Source organism: Cynocephalus volans, chromosome 7 (assembly GCF_027409185.1).
Source record: "Cynocephalus volans isolate mCynVol1 chromosome 7, mCynVol1.pri, whole genome shotgun sequence".
Lineage (NCBI taxonomy): Eukaryota > Metazoa > Chordata > Mammalia > Dermoptera > Cynocephalidae > Cynocephalus > Cynocephalus volans.
In genome coordinates, this window is record NC_084466.1 from 45,277,793 (window position 1) to 45,298,937 (window position 21,145).

Below are 21,145 nucleotides of genomic sequence, written 5' to 3' on the forward strand. Positions count from 1 at the left end.
GCATGTCCTGTGGTCTTCTTTGTAGTCGCAGCGCCGCGTTACGTTTCACCTGCCTGATGGCTCCCAGGAAAGCTGCAGTGACAGTGGTCTAGGAGACCACGAGCCGGTGGGTAGTGGAACCCTGATCTCACACCCTCTTCCTCTGGTTCAGCCACAGGACGAATTCTATGACCAGGCCTCTCCGGACAAGAGGACCGAAGCAGATGGCAACTCTGACCCCAACTCTGGTGAGTCTCCTTCAAAACTTTGCTTGAGTTGCTCTGGTTTTGTTGTGCCCTTGAGCTTTAGACAGTCATCCTGAGGTGCAACTAAATGGACATTTGGCTGTTTTTTGCTGGTTTTATTATTGTTGTATTCTTTGAAATGTGTCAAGTCTACTTGTTAAGACAAGTGAACAGATATGATGTTGATGGGAGGACGGGGGAGAGGGAAGTCGGAAAGAGGAATTGGTAAAGGGACATGAAAATCATCTACATTGCATATTGATAAATTAAAATAAAAAAGCAAATAAAAAAGAAATATGTCAAGTCTAATGTGCTTGATATATTGGCTGTTAAACTGTATGATGACTCTTCATTTCATGAAACATTTAAAAAGAAAAAAAAATGTTACAAATGTATTTGCAAAAATCCATTTGTTGTAAAATGCCTTGATGTCAAAGATGTTATAATGTGAAAGCTCATGTTTTAGAACTGATCAAATACAGTTAGATAGAATATAATCAATGAAGAATAAGAAAAAAATATACATATGTATATATAAAATTGTCCAGTGGAATGCTATTTTCCAATGAAAAATTTACCAAAAAAAAAAATAAATAAAGGTTAGTGATTAAAACAAGTGTGAAGAGGGGACATAATGATTTTGGGGGGTTTTTTTTGTTTGTTTGTTTACCTATCTGAGTTTTGAATGATTTGTTTTTTACCAGTATGTAGAGTGGGATGTATCCACATAAAACTTATTCACCACAGGCCCACATCCCACCTCAGAAATTATTACCCATTCAAAATAAGACCTGTAGGGTTCCTTCGTTTTTGGCCTTTGGAGGAAATCTTGGAAAAATGTTACACCTTTTTTGGCCATGTTTCATTAAAAACAAACAAACAAACAAACAAAAATCAATGACTGCTTCACTTATATTTTAAAAAATGAAAGAGCAATTCAATAATTATTGTATCCAGGACCAAGTAATGACGATAATTTTTATTTTATTTAAAAGTTTTTTCCTGGTGGAGGATGTTGATAGCTCGGAAGGCTATGCACGTGTAGTGGTAGGTCTCTATCTACAATTCTACCTTTCTTTAAATTTTGCTGTGAACCTAAAATTGCTCCAGAAAATAAAGTAAATAATAATAATAGTAATAATAATAGTGCATCCAAAATAAACAAACAAAGAGAATTTTTTTAACATGTCTTGAACATGCTTTAAACTGGTTGCACACAGTGGGAAATGGGGCATGGTGACTTTTTCCTATTTTTTTTTTTTTATCTATTTTGCTGCTACAGCTTTAAACACTAAAGTGCCTCTGGCATTTCTATGATTGAAGTAGGAATGCCAAGAGAAAGTAAAAAGCAGAAAAGGGCTTTCTTAACTAGTCCTGTGGTAGTAATATAGCATTGGTATTCTCTGGCTTTCAGCATTTTATACTGCCTCTTTTTGTCCAAGGAGGGAGATCTTTTGTACGTATGCCTTGTCCTACCTCCCGGCCATGCTCCATCTATGCAGCTCTCTGAAGTGTGGTTCTCTTCTCACTGGCAAGTAGTATGCATGTGGAGCTGCACTGGTATCTTGTTTCTGCTGAGGTTTTTCCTTACTTCAGGCAATCTTTTAAGAGGTTCTAAGTAAACTCCACACCAGCCATGGCTTTTGTGATTTCATGTCCCATACCTTGGTCACATAAGGAAAACATACGTGCATCTTTTGATTTCTCATATCAAGAAGGGCAGGTCATACCCAAAGAGGCAACCTCTCATCACACTGAATTTGGGAGAGCTGGCCAACTATCTTCTTTACATTTCATGGCTTTGGTCAGTTTAAGCACTGTTGAATCTAAGTGGTTTTATTGAATCAAACTTGCCTAGATTTGTGTGAAGAAATCAGGGTCAGTAAGACTCACAACAGCTTTCTCAACTGCTTTCCTGGTCTCCAGCTTCCCCCTGTCCAATTTTAAAGTGTCTCTTATTAAGTTAAGCTACGCGTCTCACAACTGGTTCTTGACAGCCTCTTACGTGCATGTGGAAATGGTTGGCCACTCTTGTCTTTGGGCCTCAGCCAAAAAAAAAAAAGACAAAAAGAGTTCCATTTTATACATACTTTAACAAATTGTTTTTAAGACTTTCCTATAGAGTTTACCAAAGTTAGTTGTTTTTTTTTTTTAACAGAGGTATCTTCAAAGCAATATGCGTAATTCCAGATGGAAGATTTACAATTAATAAGCCTAACACAATGTTTTATGAATTGCTTTAGCCAGAAAAACAAAATATTTTAGAGGTTAGAGGCATAAGCAAGAATATCAGGGTGCAGTGAGTTTAATCAATGGGTTTCAGAAAGTGATGAACATCTGGGTAATTTTCTAGTTAACCAATTGAATTATAGATTTTAAAATATTCAGCTGGAGAGCATATTACCTGTATGGATAAAAGGATAATTATGTATTTTCTTTGCCATGGAAAAACATGTCTGTGCTTGACCAGGGCCAACTGAGAAGTATCTGAGTACAGAAATAAAGTTGCAAAGTAATGTTATATATACCTTCAATATCACAGCAGCAATTAACATGCACAAAAAAAAATTGAAAACTTTGTCTTGTTTCTAATAAGAACTAACACATTACTAAAAATTTATTTAGAGAAAAGTAAAACTAAGGCTTAAGTGCAAAAGTTCATTTAAATACATACTTTAATAAAAATGTGGTTTATGTTGTAGAGCTTAGTTTTTAGAAATACTAAATTTTAAATTCAGAAAAAATATATGACGATTTTATGGCAAATTTATAGTTAAAAGTAATTATGTGGTAAAATTTCATTTTATTTCACTTTGTTTACTTATTTATTCATCAGATAATTTGAATATTTTAATCAGACCCCAGCAGTCTAACAGTCATTCCTTCTAAACTCTGTGAAGGAAATATATGTCCAAAGAAGTAAAAAAATAAACAAGAATGAGATAATAATTAGTATATTGTTGTTGCCTCGTGAGTTCCTCTAAACCAAATGAATGGAAAAGTTTGCTTGTTTGTTTGTTTTTGTCCTTTGGCTAGAGACAGTTTTCACCAATACACCTCTGTTTTCTACTTAAGAAAGCCCATATCTGAGTTTTTCAATCATAGAAAAGGAAAAAGAGAAAGAGAGCATTTTGCCTATCTTTTAAACTATGGTTAACCAAAGCTTCCCTAAGCTGGAACTTGTTCCAATATGTATAGCTACTTACCTGGTGACGTCTTAGACCAGACCAGAGCAATAGCCCTGGAGCACGTGTCAAATGCGAGAAAGCAGAAAAGCTTCTAAACCAGAAAAACAAAAACAAACAGACAAAAAACTATTCAAACCTGCTTTGAGAAGTCCCCAGAGTTTTTTTTACCAATCTAGTCAAATGGAAAAAGAGACCCAAAGGGTAACACAACCTGGCGCACTCCAACATTCAACCCAACGCAGTGACTTCACCCACGAGAATTAAGGTCAGTAAAATGTCTTTAAACCAAAAGGAACAGTGCTCCTTGGTGGAGACAGAGTCCTTATTTATCATTGGGAAGGAAGGAGAAGAGAAAGATAGGAAAATGAGGATCCTGAGAGCCCCTGGAGGCTAACAGTTTTTTTTGACATTTAAAGGTATTTGAAATTTTAACCTCCTTCATACATATCTAGAATAGAATTAATTACAATAGCCTAGAAGTATAAAAAGATTCAAACTGAATGTTAATTCATATTAGGATAGTACCATGATATATTGTCTTTAAATTTTGCAGTCACATCTTTGTAATTACCTTTGAAGAATTTGTGAAGTGAGGTGCGGTGGATTTGATGCAGTAATTATTAACAGGAATAATCTTGCTGTTTAGATCTTGACTGTCTCCTTTGTTTGCAATGGGGTTTTCTGTCTGTGGTCTGATAATTCTTGAAGAGCCGTGATTTTATAGCAAGTGAAGTAGAAACCATGGACATTAGTGTTACCTGTAACATTACTAAGTATTTTGTATTGCACCTGTATGGATTCCTATTTTTTCACACATTATGTTTCTCATTTAAAAGAAAGTCATCAAAAACTAGTACTAATTTCTGTAGTAACTATTTTTATTAAGCATTTTTTTCAAACAAAATAATACAGATGGTGTCATATGGGGGAGTATTTGTAAACTTTGGGTTTTACAAGAGAGTCTTGCTTCTAAACACACACACATACACAGCAGTGGCACACCCAGTGGCATTGATCCACAATATTCTTAATTTCCAATTTTATACTTTCGGGTTGTTGGCATTATAAATTTTATATTACACCTAACTCTTGATTTTTGAAAATATTAGTAAATGATGGAGGTCTTTACATGCAATGCCAAAAATAAATAATAAAGTTTACAAATTAAGCAATAACTGATGGGTTTTTAAATAATATTTATGAAAATCTAGAGTAGTCTTTATCGTGTCAGGTGTGGTTCTTATGCCACTAATTTGCATGTGCTGGGAATATAGCTTTCCTTTTGTGTTTTATTTATTTATTTTTCCAATCTCCATTACACTGGTGTGGCAGAAACTTCACTTCTTTTTTCCCTCAATTCCAGGGGACCTATATCATACCAAAAGGAAATGGGGCATACTGATCCCCAGGTCATCTGTCCACTTATATGTCCATTGTCTCGTGTGGTCCACACAAATCTCAAATGAGACTGCCTTTGTTCCAGTCTTCCTGGCCTCTTCAAGACTATTGCTGATAACTTTATGCAATGATAGGAAAAAGGAGTTTCACTGAGGCTATGTCTGGATTCCAGTGCCTAGAGGTACGGTGCAGCCCATTACTGTCTGGGACCTTCCTGCCTCATTCCTGGACTCTGCCATGGAATGAAGCCGCAAGGACTGGCTAATCTCAGTTCTCTAGATTTCTCTGAGTTCTGCCCAACAAACATGATGTGGGATTTCTCCACTCTGTTTCCATCCCTTTCATCTCTCTCTCTTCTTCCTATTTGGAATGAGTGAATGTTTTTAGTGTTTAGGATTGGGAACCTCCACCACTGTTTTTCTTGATATTTTCCCTCAAAGGCACAATTCTTTACCTTTTTATTTTTTTAGCCTTAGGAGCAACCAAAAAATAATCTTATGATAGGTTTAGAGCTTTGCAAAATAACTGAATATTTTTGTCTTTGTTTTTGTTTTTCTCCATCCTGCTTTATCTTCATCTAAGCAATGAATATAAAGCCAATATGGTTGAAAAGGGTGGGGTAGGTAAGGAGACATGTACAAACATGTGTTAGAAATGCGTTAGAAATGCGTTAGAAAAATAACATGCGTCAGTATTTCAAAGTTATTTTCACCAATAATTATGTAAAATTATAATTGAGTTTATTGCTAAAACAAGAACACAGTGTTCCATTAAATTGTACAGTGGGTGATATAAAAATAGAGAAAAGCAATTATTTATTTTAAACAAAGTGTTTTTTAGGAACATATGGCAAAGAAATTTACTCCATTAATTAGTAATTAACCTGAAGTATAGTTCTTACAGTAAATGCAAGACAGATACTTGATTTGTATATCAATTCACAGAATGAGTAGGTCCCCTTGAAACTTCTAATGGTGACTAAGAATTTTGTTTGTTTCTTTTTTCAGTACTGTAAAAAAAAAAATATTTTGAGACAATTGGACAACTGTAGACATACAAGTATGGGCTTGGTTTTAAATGATAAAGTGATTATTTATTTGGTTTTGTTAAAAGAAGGTCCTCATTTGTAGTGATAGTTTAGGAAGATTTTATAGGGGAAACAATATGATGTCTGGAATTTGTTTTAATACTACTGTACAAAATAACAGCAATAATAAAAGTGATGGTGGGAATAGATGAAACAATGAAAGGTTGGTAGCTACTGAGGTTGGGTGATGGGAATGTGGAGTGTTTTTATATCATGTTGTCTAATTTTTTACATTTTTTTAAAATTTCCATAATACAAAGTTTATGTATACAGTGGTAGACTGGTTTAAAATTCAGAATCAATGTATGAAATACATGAGCTCACATTTTATTTCTTCTTCCTTTACTGTTTTAATCCAAAGATATGATTCACTTTATAAAAGTATAGGGATATGTTGTTGTATATAGCAAGCATGTTTTATATATTTATGTATGTTTCAAATGGTAGTTAGGCAGAAATTTTCCGTAATTACATATATATTTGTAAGATTAGAACACAAATTGATAATTGCTTCCATTAAAGATCTTTTGTATAAAGTAAAGTCTTTCAAAACTTCCCTCTGTAAAGTGGCAATAAAATCAGAGTAACTACAAACCTCAGAGCTGTTCTGTTTGTTGGACACCCACGAGGAGTTTTAGGGTTGGGCATGACTGGTATCCCTCCGGCAACCAAATAGATGGTTTCTCTACATTTTAGGGACATCTGAGTCCTAGGGCATGCTTAGCCAACTACCCCTAAATGATGCACACATGTGCAGGATTTCTTTCACTGAATTCTGTTGCCTTTTATTGCAAGCAAAAATTTATTCCATTACCAAATCGGAGTAAATCATATCTCCTTAAGAAGGTAACTCATTAACATCATAAACTCCATGTTAAATTCAATAAAAGCATTAATTCTAAGAAAATAGTAAGGGGATTTTCAACTAAAGATTATTATTTTTTAACAAACATAACTAGACTCATGAAGAAATTCCTTCACTAATTTGAAAGCAGACAAAAACAATTATGTGATCAGATCAGGAACAGGTTATTACCACTAATTCAGAATTAAGTCTTAATCTTGTCCCATTGAGAATCATGAATAAAGTTATTTTTATATCTGGTATTTCTTTAAATGTTATTTTAAAGGATTTTCTGCTGTTTAATCATGTGCAAAATTGCAGATTATATTTGCTTTGTAAAAGCTGGCTTTACCCAGACTGTGTTATAAATCAGTTGGCGAACTTTTCATTAAGTACAGTTTGATACCTGATGATATTTATGGTTAATACTTATTGAGGTCTATTTTATGAGCCAGGAATTCTACTAATTGTTTTTATATGCTTTTTATGGTCCCGCACCAATACTTAAATCAGATAGTAAATAAGTAAACTGAAACTTACAAATTTTAAGTTATTTGTCTAAAGCTGCTTAGTGAGTAGTTGAGCCAGAATATGAACTCTGGAGTGTCTGACTCTACAGCTTATGCTTTTGCTATTCAGAGAAACCACCTTCAATAAACACATGTTTTAACTCAGTTTATGGCTCAAACCAACCATCACTCATCTTATTTTTAAGAGAAAACTTGAGAAATTGAATAGTAAGAATAGAGTTGGTTGAGTAGTCTGCTAGTAGGCTAAACAACTTGAGAGGCAACTGTTTGTGCAGTTTTTGGTGTTTTTGTCTTGTTTTTGTTTTGCTTTGTTTGTTTTTTTTATTGGTTAATAAAAATTTAGAACTTAATAGAACGCTACAGATCATCCAGTATAATATCGTTTTATACAGAGGCATAAAAAGAGAAGGGCTTTGCCTAAAGTCACAGTTTGTATGTCAAAGGTAAAACTCATATATTCTGACTGTTAGGTCAGTGCTCTTTCCGCTGGAACAATCTTTCCTTATCATGACCCTATATTTTTTCCTCAGAGAAAATATGTATGATTATTTGATTAACAATTGTCTTCCGCATTAATCTCTAAGGACTATTTGCTCACTTTTCTATTCTCCATGCATAAGAGTGCCTGGTATATAGTAGGCCAGCAATGTATATTTGTTGACGGAATGAGTAAATATTTACAAATGCATGAAAATACAATCAGAGAAATTATAGTGCTCTATCAAGACAAAACCAACCAAACAAACAAAATCTAGAAAGTAGTGCATCATGTTGACTTTGGTTATCTCATTTTTGGGTACTGATTTCTTCTTTTTAGTTGCCTATATTTTCCATAATTTTAATAATGTGCTCCAAGTTATGTTTTCGTATTGTAATGAGATAACACACATGGAAAGCACCTGACACAAAGCTGAGAAGAAAATGTTTCTTAATATATGGTTTTCTTTTTATATTGAGTAAAAATTTACATTCAAAAAATATTCTTCCTTGTTCTAGGCTGACTATAGCTCACAATATTATACTGTATATTTCTGAATAGCTAGAAAAGAGGATCTTGAATGTAATCACCATAAAAAAAGATAAATGTTTAGATGATGGATTTGCTATCCTTAAATGGATCATTGTACAATATATGCATGTATTGAAATAAAACACTCTCCCAACAATAAGCACAATAAAAAAATTAAAAATTTAAAAGAAAAAATATATTTTTCCTGTCAGTTCTAAAGTTACAGGATGCACATGCTCAGAGAAATCAAAAATTTAAAAGATTTGAAAGATTAAGCTCGAGAGACAAGCTATCATTTTGGAAAAAGAAATCAAGTTAATAAAACAAAAGACTCCAGGAAAGTCCACAAAAACAGAATTACCCTATCCTAAGGAAATATGCTAGTCCTAACCTGTAGGATAAAAACAAACAAACAAACAAAAAAAAAAAAATAAAAAAACACTAACCACAATACACCTTAGGAATTAAACATGAATTTGATTTTGGAACAGTATTGTATTAAGTACTTTTTGTGAACCATGATTATAACTCCTGAAAGTATCCTGTGTTGAGCTAATTATGTAGATTCAAAAAAAGTTGTCCAGGGATTTCATATTGTTATCTGTTGTGTTCAGTTCCCTGTGGGATTTTTGTAATCAATTCAGGGTGAACCTACAATAGTGGCCCCTGAGTTAATGAATCTAAAGTTCCTCAGAGAATAGTATAGAGAAAAGGTAATCAATCCTACTGTGATTTGAGCATAAATAGAAAACAAGGTTCTAAGAACTCAGTAATATAAGAAAAAACGTAATTTGATTACCTTTTTTACTTTACAAGACTTTTAATTCTTTGTTTTGTTAAGTGTATTTTTCTAATCTAAGCTTAAAACTTATCTATTGTTAATTATCTTTACCTCAAACTCATAGAGGGAAGAATATTTTCTAGGTTAAAAATATCTAGATTATAAACTAAGTTTATGTCTATCCATCCCTTTATCTATCTATTAGGTTTCTATTGCTTCATAACAAATTACAACAAACTTGGTAGCTTAAAAAAGCACACAGAATCTCACAGTTTCTCTAAATAGGGCATCTTAGCATGGTTTATCTGAGTCCTCTGCTCAGGTCACAATTAAGGTGTTAGCCAGGCTGCATGCTCATCTGGAGGCTTCACTGGGGAAGAATTCACTTCCAAAATTATTGAAATTGTTAGAATTTATTTCCTTGCGTTTGCAGAACTGAGAGCCCCAGCATGTTGCTGGCTGTCAGCTGGAGACTGCCCTTAGCTCAGAGAGAACACCGTCAGCTGCCAGCTGTACAGGCCTCCAAACATGACTGCTTAGTTCTTCAAGGCCTGTGAGGGAGACAGAGTCTCTAGAATAAGTTTGTAGCAAGATAGAGTTTTATGTAACTTAACATAATCATGGGAGAGACATTCCATCACCTTTGCCACATTCTATTGGTTAGAAACAAGTCTCAGGTCTCACTCATAGTCAAGGGAAGGGGACCACAGATAGTCCTGGTGGAGGTGGAGACATGAGGGTCACCCCAGAGTGTGTCTGCCACAGTCTTTATAAAACTTAGTCATCTCGACGTATGTTAGTCTTCTTTATTCATTTGATCTTTACAAGATCTACCTGTTTATTTTTTGTTTGTTTACTTCTTTATTTATCTATTCATTATGCAAATATTCTTGTAAAGTCTACTATGTACCAGATACTAAGTTAGGTTCTGGGAATAGAAATTAAAACCATGACTCTATAAACTTAAATATCTCCCAGCTTCTTGCAAGGATTCTTTTTTTTTTTTTTAATTTTATTTTGTCAATATACATTGTGGCTGATTATTGCTCCCCATCACCAAAACCTCCCTCCCTTCTCCCTCCCCCCCCCCAACAATGTCCTTTCTGTTTGCTTGTCTTATCAACTTCAGGTAATTGTGGTTGTTATATCTTCTTAATTAGAGTTTCTTGATCTGAGAAACCCATGAGCAGGTTTTTGGGAATCTGTGAAGTTCCTGAAATCATTTTGCAATTTCGTTATATGAGAGACATGCTGTAAAGATTTCATAAATCTCAGATTAGGAATTAATTTTTTTTCCTTTAGTTTTAAAGTTTGAACTGCTGGGTAATGTTATCTATGAGCTAGGCATTTGATTCTTAGTTGGAAATTGAAAACTGAAAAAAATAGAAAGTGAATGAAATTCTAGGAGTAAATGTGATAATTAGAAAGGAAAGGAGTCCAAGAATGAAATCGTGGCAAATCTTATCATTAGGTTAGGCAAAGGCAAGGTGGGAGCTGAGACCACAAATTAAGAAGGTACTGTCAGAAAATTATTTGAAATTTCCAGGGATATTTGAATCCTATACATAGTTAATGGTGGGGTTTTTGTAGCTAATTTAGAATTATGATTAAGAACACAGACTGTGGAGTCAGACTAACCTAGATTCTAACTCACTGACCTCAGAGCCACAGGGTTGTTGGTATATAATACACGCCCAGTTTATAGAGATCATTATTTTTTATTGTCATTATTACTATCAGTAGATAGTGAAAAGGTATAGAAAAAGCAAAACATGTACCTTAATTATTTAGCAAAAAATTCAAGTTAAAAAAATTACCATGGTAAATATTAAATTATAAAACTGCTGTTATAGATTAGAAAAAGAAAATTCTGGAAAAGTGTTAGCTTAAAATTCTGTATATATACCATAGTTTTTTTTATCCATTCGTCCGTTGGTGGGCATTTATGTTGATTCTATCTCTTGGCTGTTGTGAATAACGGATGTTGCCGTGGATGTGGGAGTGCAGGTGTCCTTTTGCTATATTTTTTCATTTTTCATTTTTGCTATATTAATTTCATTTCCTTGGGTGTATACCCAGTAGTGGGATAGTTGGATTGTAAGGTAGATCTATTTTTAGTTCTCTCAGGAACCTCCATACTGTTTTCCACAGTGGCTGTACCAGTTTACATTCCCACAAACAATGTAGGGATGTTTCCTTTCTTCTGCATCTCTCCCACATTTTTTATTTTCTGTCTCATTGACAATAACCGTTTTAACTAGGGTGAGATGACATATCATTGTGGTTTTAATTTCATTTCCTTGATGACTAATGATTTGGAGCATTTTTTTCATGTGCTTGTTGGCCATTTGTATGTCTTCTTTTGAGATATGTTTGTTCAGGTCCCATTTTTTTTCCATGGGTTATTTGGTTTTTTGCTGTTGAGTTGTATGAGTTACTTATTTTTCCTGGATATTAGCCCCTTGTCTGATGTATAGTTTGCAGACACTTTCTCCCATCCTGTAGATTGTCTCTTCTCTTTGTTAAGAGCGTGCCTTTCTGTGCAGAAGCAGCTTTTCAGTTTGATGTAGTCCCATTTGTGGATTTTTGTTTTAGTTGCCTGTGCCTTTGTAGTCTCACTCAAAAAATTGCCGCCCACTCCCATTTTGTGTAGTATTTCCCATATGTTTTCTTCTAGTAGTTCTAGAGTTTCTGGTCGTAAACTTAGGTCTTTAGTCCATTTTGAGTTGATTTTTTGTGTATGGTAAGAGATAGAGGTCTAGTTTCAGTCTTCTGCATGTGGATACAGTTTTGCCAGCACCATTTGTTGAAGAATCTCTGCTTTCCCCTGTATATTGTTGGCACCTTTGTTGAAAATCAGTTGGCTGTACATGTGTGGGTTTATTTCTAGGTTGTCTATTCTATTCTATTGGTCTATTTGTCTGTTTTTATGCCAGTACCATGCTGTTTTGGTTACTATAACTTCATAGAATACTTTGAAGTCATGAAATGTGATGCCTCCAATTTTGTTCTGTTTGTTCAAGATTGCTTTAGCTATATGTAGCCTTTTGTGATTCTTTACAAATTTTAAGATCATTTTTTTCTATTTCTGTGAAGAATGTCATTGGTATTTTGATAGTTATCGTGTTGAATATTTAAAATGCTTTGGATAGTATTGACATTTCAATGATGTTAATTCTTTGAACTCAGAACATGGGAATCTTTTCATTTATATGTGTCCTCTCCAATATTACTGAGCTATAAAAAGAAATGATATCCTATCATTTGCAGCAATATGGATTTAACTGGAAACCATCATGTTAAGTGAAGTAAGTCAGGAAGAGAATGACAAATACCGTGTGATCTCACTCCTATGTGAAATCTTAAAAAAAAAAAAAAAAATGGTTCTCATAGAAGTAGAGAGTGGAATAATGGTTACCAGAGACCAGGAAGAGAGGGAAGATGGAAGGGAGAAGTTGTGGACTAATGGGAACAAAACTATCCTATCTACCCTAAGGGAATCATTTTGCAGTATATGCATGTATTGAAAAACACACTGTGCCCCACAAATACGTAAAAAAAATATTAAAATAGAAAAGATAATTTAAAATAAAATAAAATTCTGAAAGTTTTAATTTTACATTTTTGTGTGACTTTTTTCATATTTATTATATCTGATGGGTGGTTCCAAAAGATCATAGTTTATTAAAGACTAATACAAATTACATTGTAAAGTATATGTGGAATTATGTTCAAATATCTTCATTGTTTTTCTTGAAAACAATTATGCTTACTTTATGATTTTAAAGTATTTATTTTAATATTAATTTTTTAAATACACTTACTGTTATACTACTATTTTATTACAAAAGGGAGTACAATGAGATAATTTTCTATAATATTACTTAATGTAGTTAAAAATTGCTGTTAAACTTCAAGGACACAAGCTTTCTCTGCCAGAAAGTTGGAGATCTCATCAATTTCAAGTATGACTTTTATTCCCTCTCCAAAATTTGCTTTGATTATTCATTTATTATACAAATTTAAAAGTTGTTAGTAACATTCTATCATGTTTGAATTTCTCTGAGGTCACGAATGTAGTATGCTTAACGATATAGTAGAAAAATCTGTAGGAACAATATGCCTCCCAGTGTAAAGTAAGGGTAATTAATGTCAACTTTCACTTGTGCTATGCATGGAATTTCATTTCCATAGCTGCCGTCGTATGACTCATTTTTCTGAGGAATCATAAAGAGGAACAGCATTTACTTAACCCTGGATGTGCTATCTGCCCTAGGGGAGAAAAAAGGTTCTTTGTATATAATAATTTGAGAGTGGTAAAAGTGATAGATAAATAGATATTCAAGTCAGTATAAGGAGCTTAATGATTTTAGTAACTCTTAGAAACATAAAATTAACTTTTTTCCCTCGAACTGAAGTTATATCATGAGAAAAAAAATGGGAATAAATCACTAATTATAAAGGACATATATACTCATAAAACCAAACTAATATCTTTTAGTTTATCTTTTTATGCATTTACATATACACAGATAAATAAATAGAAATGGTTAGTTTTAAAACCATTTCAAATTTTTGAAGAAACCATAGATGTTTGTTTAAAATGTCTCAGATTCACCTTAATGCTACTTTAATGTGCATTTCTGCCAATAGGTTGAGAATTATTCATATTAGTGTAACTTACCATAGATGCCCAGTTTTTAGTAACACTAAAGTAAGGTTGCCAGATAAAATATAGGATGGCTAGATAAATTTGAATTTCAGATAAGCAATGACATTTTGGAAGTCTAATATGTTCCAGTTGCTTGCATATTGCAATGTCCCTTGAAGTATTTGGGACCTACTTAAACTAAAACATTGATTATCTGAAATGCAAATTTACCTGGCCATCTTGTATTTTATCTGGCAACCTTACAGTTCATACTATAGTTATTTACATATATAGAAAATAGTCACACTGACATTAGAAGTTCAGTTTCTATCTACATTCATTTAACAGTGCAAATGCAATACTCCATCATGGAATGGTGACTTTGATGTTGGTCTTTTACTGGTTGTTGCAAACAGACTTTCTGGTTAAAATTTTTGCTTCATTATTTTGTTTGTTTAATGATCTTTTTTATATATAATGTTTTAGGATTCCTTATGTATTCATTGACTTTTATATACTTTGCTTTTGTGATATAATCTATGCTGTTTAGACTCAAGTGACTTCCAAGGACCTTATACAATGAAGTTGGGGGCGCAGAGAGAGAGGGAGAAAGAGAGAGAGAGAGAGAAGAAGAGAGAGAGAAGAAGAGACAGATTGAGATTAAATTTTTTTTTGGAACTTTAAGGCTTAGGCTGCATATCATAGCAAACGTATCTATGTAGAGTACACAAATGCATTTTTAAGATTTCTCAAGTAAGACACTGAGGGGAAGTGTGTGGAGTACTTAACTGCTATAGAGAGAGTATGAATATGTCTCTTCTGTTTACAGAGGCATGATCTTGAGCAGGTTGCTCTGCTCCGGTGACCTAATCTGTAACATGGGGATGAGAGCAAGATTGTTTACTTCATAGACTTGTACAGACTGCAGTGGGTTAACTAACACATGTAAATCATTTAGAATACTTCTAGTTTCATAGGAAGTCTTTAATTATGTTAGCTATTATTGGAAAAATTAAATTCAAACTAGACAATTATCTAAGCACATTCTTTGTCTTCAATTCTGTCCTCATAACTAATATGCAAGGAAAGAAACATGAAACCAATCTTTTGTATACCCTAATTTCTTGGCAACTGGTGGAAGAAAGATAGGGATTATTTTATTAGAGTATCTTGAATCATCAAGATGATATCTTAGCCCTGCATTTCATTTTACTTGCATAGATAGTCAATTTTGTTATTAAAAAATCTCTTGTTTTAACACCAGTGTTTAAAAAGTTAAATAGATTTTGTCTAAAGAGAGTGGTGAATAATAATATGGACAGAATTTAATATTGCTATAGGATCAAACCGAGTATCTACAAGTAGTTTTAGTGGTGAGCTTTTGGTTACATATGAAGAATATAAATGAAAATACTATTATATTCCACCTCCTAATATTCATTTGAATTTTGAGTCTTTACAGATTTGTTCCTACTAACTGGCCAGAAACCTTTATTTTCTTGTAATTAATAATAACCTAACTCAAAGTCAGTTCTGCAAACAGGCAATATACTATTATTTGGGTGAATTTGCCAGTTAATCTCTGCAACTCAATTGCATGGTTAAAAATAAAATAACAACAATTTCTATTTAAGGGTTCATTGGAAGGAAAGAATTAAACCATGAACTTCCGAAAGTGCAGGCATTGGTTTCATTGATTTTTTTTTTTAAGTTTTGTGTTTCGTTATGAATGGGTATTTTATCATGCCTGAGCATTCGATTGAAAAGTCTTTCACATAAGGAATAACAAAAGAAAACTTGAACTAGCTTTTCAAATTTTCTATGAATGGAAAAAGAAATTGCTTCAGTTAAAGAAGGGAGTACGTTTTATTTTATGTTTTATAAGATGCAGTCTGAGACGAAGCACAGTATGACAACTATAAAACTGTATCTAGGGACCAAAATAGATGTAGGGGCTCCATAAACAACAAGTTCGAACTTAGGAAAGGTACCGTTTTTTCATGGGAGGAGTGGTGCCTCATTGGAATGTTTTCTTAAGGTCTCTTTTTATTAGGGAAATATATTTTTAAGTAAAGTTAAAATGGGCTTTTCATTCAGAAGAGGATGTTGATTTCTGATTTAAGCTGCTTAAGAAATAGCTATAGAATATCTAACAGTAACTCTTCAGTAATCTCTCCTAAGTCATAACTATTGTGTAGTAGACGATTATGATTTAAAATAAGAAGTTCAGGTATTTTGAGCCAATAATATCAATACTCCACAGGCAGTAAAATCTTGACATAAGCGACAAGCAGCATAATAAAGAGGGAAGAAAAGTTGGCCTATATTATATCAATTTTATGTCTTGCTAGCACAATCAGAAGGAATTTTGGTGCTTTGGTTTATTTATTGTTCAAAAAAGGTATGGAGTATAAAGGAATTTTATGATCTGCAGGGCCTTGGGAACAAATGCCTCAGAATTAGGCAAACTGAGGTTGACACTGTCCCTGCATTTTGTGTTCTTGTGAAGTCTCCGTGTTCTCTCCCGCTGTCTCCCTCCTCCCTGTCTCCCTTTCTGTCTCTGTAAGACAATAATATAAATATTTTTAAAAAGAGGATATTAGATACATTAGTAATAATATAAGCAAGGTGTCATGAATAAGATCTGGCAGATCATAACAGCTCAAAAATGTTGGTATTACTATTATTAAGTAAGAAATATTATCTCTCCTTACTGGTGTCATTGTCCTCAGACCTAGTCCTTCTATTATTCTTTCAATCAAATTTGAGTTGATAAACTGAAGAGGCAATTTGAATAAACAAATGAAGAAAGACAGGAGGGATATTTTCATGAATAAAGTACCAGCATTTTTATTTTATGAACATAAAAAGTCTATTTTGAAAGTTCAGATATTTCTATTTACTTTCTTCTTCTCAAAAATAAGATTTTGTAATGATTTTTTTAACTATAAAATCAGAGGAAAGACAAGGTGCATGATTATAACTGTTTAGATGGAATTGAATAAAGAGTTTTAAAATTCTCAAATGGTCAGCTATTCAAAAAAATCTTCCAAAGGTATATAGAAAGTATACATTTTCATAAAGAGTTTTCAAAACTAACAGCCTTCCACTGTCTGGTTTCTTCACATGATAACAATTTATAAATTACTGATTAAAGTTACAGTGATTGACAGAGTTATAGTAATGGTAGTAAAATACAATTATTATGAACAGATAACCACAAAATAAAACATTCACGTTTATGTTACAAAGCACTTCAAGTTAACAAAACTAAGTATTATATTTATAACAATTTATATTGTACTCAAAATGTTATTGATAGAGAAATCAATTTTTAAATTTCATTTGGAGCATATTTTTCTGTTTTCCATGTGTCTCTGAATTGCTTATTTATTTGTTTTCAAATTAAATGCAGGCAGACATTTCTGATTTATGGGCAGAAAGCTTAATATCTGGCTTCTACTTACTCATTTTCATTGAATTATAAGCAGCTAGAATTGAGTGTTTCCTTCCTCCATGTGTAGCATCACATGCTAGGATGAGATCACCCTCCAATGTTCTTCAACACACGCAGGAGCGGTGCTGACACCGTGAAAAGATCTCTTTTAATATACACCAAGCTGGGGTCTCCATGGAATGCAATGCAGACATAAAGGAGACCTTGAGAGGTCCATTAGCTAATCTCTTTGCTACAAGTCAAGGCTGTATTATATAAATATCATCTTCTTTCTGTTTTCTGTACTGACAGATACATTTTTCTTCCTCTCTCAATTCAAGATGCTGATTTTGATCCAAAACATTTTAAATCTATTTCCCAACTATTTTAGGAATTTTCACTTCCTTTCTTTGCTCTATGGTGATGTGGAGGTCAACGAAGCAGCACGCCTAAAGAGTCCCTAGGTTTGAATTTGGGGTTGAGTGTTGCTCAGGGTATCTCCTGCTCAGAGGAGTTTGACAGAACTATCTTCCATTAGCCTTTAGGGTGAGGTTCAAATTCTGTCTATTCCCTTTGCCTCCTTCCTAGCACTATTAGTTTGGGGAATTGGAGGTTTGAGTGAATGATGTGACTTGTTCTCTAATTCCAAGTATCTGGAACAAAATCTTAGCTATAATGCTGCCTCTTTGTACAAGAAAAGCAAAGCTAAGATTTTTTCTTAATATTAAAATTGAGCTCCCTGCCCCCTCCTGCCTCCCTACTCCAGTGGTTTATTCGCAAGAAATGCGTATGACCATAAATATGTGAGACCTTGTAATTATTAAAAAAACAGTCGGGTCTCCTTGAAGTTTTAGGCTTTGAAATGTCTATCCCAGACAATAAGACTGGCTTATGGAAATTGTACAATAAATTGAAAGTTTAATGTTAAACCCATGACACTGTGTAGACGATAATTAGTTATCATAGACATCTAACTTATAGTTTTACTGAAATACATCACAGTTGTGTATACACACACACACACACATACACACACACATACACACACACATACACACATACACATACACACACACATATATATTGTGTTTTAATGGACAAGTATGCCAGAAAATAAAGTTATGAAATACCTTCTGACCAAGTTTGTTACCAAAGAAGCATGTTTCTTCTTTGCACTCTCCATTTGTAGATTGATTGTTTCATGCATTCACATATTTTTCTTTTGCTTATTCATACACTTGGCAAATTTTTACTGAATGCTTACTACATTACAATATGTTTGAAGAAGTTTTTTTTTTTAATGTGGTATATTTAATTTACACTTTCCTACTTTCTATGAAAAATATGATTATATGTAAAATATGTAGTCACATAATAATAATTAGATAAATTATTAAATAATCAACTAAATGATCAGCTCCTTTATTGGAAAACTTCCTCAGTTTTTTAAATTATGATTTAAGCATATACTCATTTGAAAAATTTAGTATCTTACATTAGCCAACAATCTTTATAGTGTTCTATTTAGTAGATATTAGATTTTGGACTTTATTTTCCTATAACCAATCCAATCAAATAAATTTTGAGACTAATTCATTGGTAGTATGAAAATACAGATATATATATATATATATATATATATATATACAAGCTATGTATATAATATGTATATAAGATGTTTATCTAGTGTATTTATATGACAAAATTACAACAGCACAGAGATTAGTACTAACTTTGAGAGATTATGGTAATTTTTTGCCTGAGAAGGCATTATTTTATCTTTAGTATGAGTAGTTCATGTTGTAGAGGCCCCATAATATTTTACCAATGAGGACTGTGATTACTACTACATGTTTAATGAAAGAAAACTAGAGAACACTATGTAATTTGCAAATATTTAGCAAATAGTTTTTTAGTGAAGATGTTTAGTATTTTAATAGAACTCCTGAAAGTCAGCCAATTTTTGACTATTTTGATTATAAGTGGGATTTGCAATCTCAGATTAGCCACTAAATGAAGGATTTTATGTTTCAAATCTCAAAACACAAGTGGATCACCAAGATTTTAGTGTAACAAGTGACTTTAACATAAACATGCAGGTGGTAAGTTACAATAATACAATATCTCGGATTTCCTTTTAACTTTTGCTTAAGCAATGTTTAGGTAATTTTAATATTAGTATTTAAGCCTCAGATAAAGGAGAAATGACACTACTTCCATACAAGTCATTTAATATGGACTAACTAAAAAAATAATAATAATAAAAAGAAGAAACACATAGTTAGGATTTACAGTTTTAGCAGATAAAAATATAGGGCACCCAGTTAAATTTGAATTTCAGGTAAACAATAAACAAATAAATTTTTAAATGTCCCATTTATAATTTAGGACATACTTAAACTACAGCCATAGTTATTCTTTACCTGAAATTCAAACTTAACTGGGTATCCTATATTTGATCTCAAAACCTTACACCTAGTAGAAATACTGATTATGCTCCCTATTATTAATTTTATTCATAATAGTTGCACACAGAGCTAAACCACCATTCCAATGAGACCAGAAAGAAGACCTACAAATTCATCCTAACTTCCTACACAAGAAAGCAAGTTTTACTCCAGAATTCCAGCACTATTCACTTTCTCACGTTTTGCCAAAGCACTTGTTGCCATCAAACATACTTAAGAGCTCCTTCTACTGGAATAGAAGCTGCATGAGAGGTATTTTTTTCAGCGTTGTATCCCCAGTGCCTAGAACGATACCTACAACACAGAAGCATTCCATATATATGTGTTGAAGAAATGAATGAGTGAATAAATATAAAAAATGCTCACTATAGCTATATAAGTTGTCCTTGAAAAGATCATGGAAAGATTTATATTATCTCTTAATTTGATTTTTCCATGAGCTTTTTGAAGTGCCTTCAAATTAGGAGTTCTACATATATTAAGAAGGGAAATGTGTACATTTTTCTTACCACTTATAGAAGAGCAAAAAATATTGCAGTGACTCTCCGTGCCCAAGGTGGTGAACCACCCAATTCTGATTTTGTGTGGGAAAAATAAGTGAGTGGGTGAGAGCCTTGTTCCTCTGCAAGCTCTAATCCCAAGGACCATTGATAGATGAAAGAACTGCCTGCAGCTTAAAGAGCTGCATGAATGCTAAAGGCAGTCCTTTGATTTCCCTTTCACTGCCTCAAACTGCATTTTAGATCCTGCAAATTTTGGCAGACTCTCCGGAGGTGAATGCCCCTGTTATCCAGGATAACAAATTGTACTTGAAAAAGTGAACTCGGCCAGTGTTGCTATTGGAGCCAGAAAAAAGTGTCCCTAGCACATGGCATATGAATCCTTGCTATTCAACAGTGGGAATTACAGAAGAAAAACTAGTCATTCAAGCCTCATGTGATATTACATAACATTACATTTGCATCATCAAGTCTATTAAGATAATGTATGGAAAACATGTTTATTCACTGGCAAACTGATAAATAAAACTATTAAATAAATAATCAGAGTGTTAGTTCTGCTGAATAGTCTGTCATGTGGACACTTCATTTACTGTTTAGCTGAAGGCTGAACAGACTAGAGAGCAAGAGATAAGTAGACAATAACTTTTAAATATAGATGAGGCTTCATTATTAATCCTGCAGTTCAATATTTGTGAGAGCTGCTTGTAAAAATCATATATCATATTTTGCTATTTTCTCTTTGCCATTTTCTTTTGTGTCTTTCTTTTCAGGACCTTTTTTCTTAAACTTTGTTATTTGATACTGTAAAGTAATATAGTAAACATACAAGAAGTCATCTCTATACCATAAAGAGTTGCACACATATTACTTGTTGATTTTTATTGTTACCAAACTGCATCATCTCCACAAATTCAGTGAGCTTGTCCTAGAATAGAAAAATTTGTGTCGCTATTGGTCCAAATATTATCTTGGCCAAGTATTTGGTCAAATATTTAGAAAATGTTACAAATGAATTTACAGACAATT

The 21,145-nt window shown here is 33.0% G+C and overlaps 1 protein-coding gene across 4 annotated transcripts in view; it reads left to right on the forward strand.

The window, feature by feature from the left end:
• PCDH9 (protocadherin 9) overlaps nt 1-21,145 on the forward strand; it is an 873,028-nt gene that overhangs the window by 559,133 nt on the left and 292,750 nt on the right. For 2 of the 4 annotated variants that reach the window (XM_063102896.1, XM_063102897.1), the window contains one exon: nt 26-227. In XM_063102896.1, the coding sequence (XP_062958966.1) occupies nt 26-227 (202 nt within the window). The remainder of the gene's footprint in view (nt 1-25; nt 228-21,145) is intronic. The other 2 variants (XM_063102898.1, XM_063102899.1) reach the window with 1 other exon arrangement.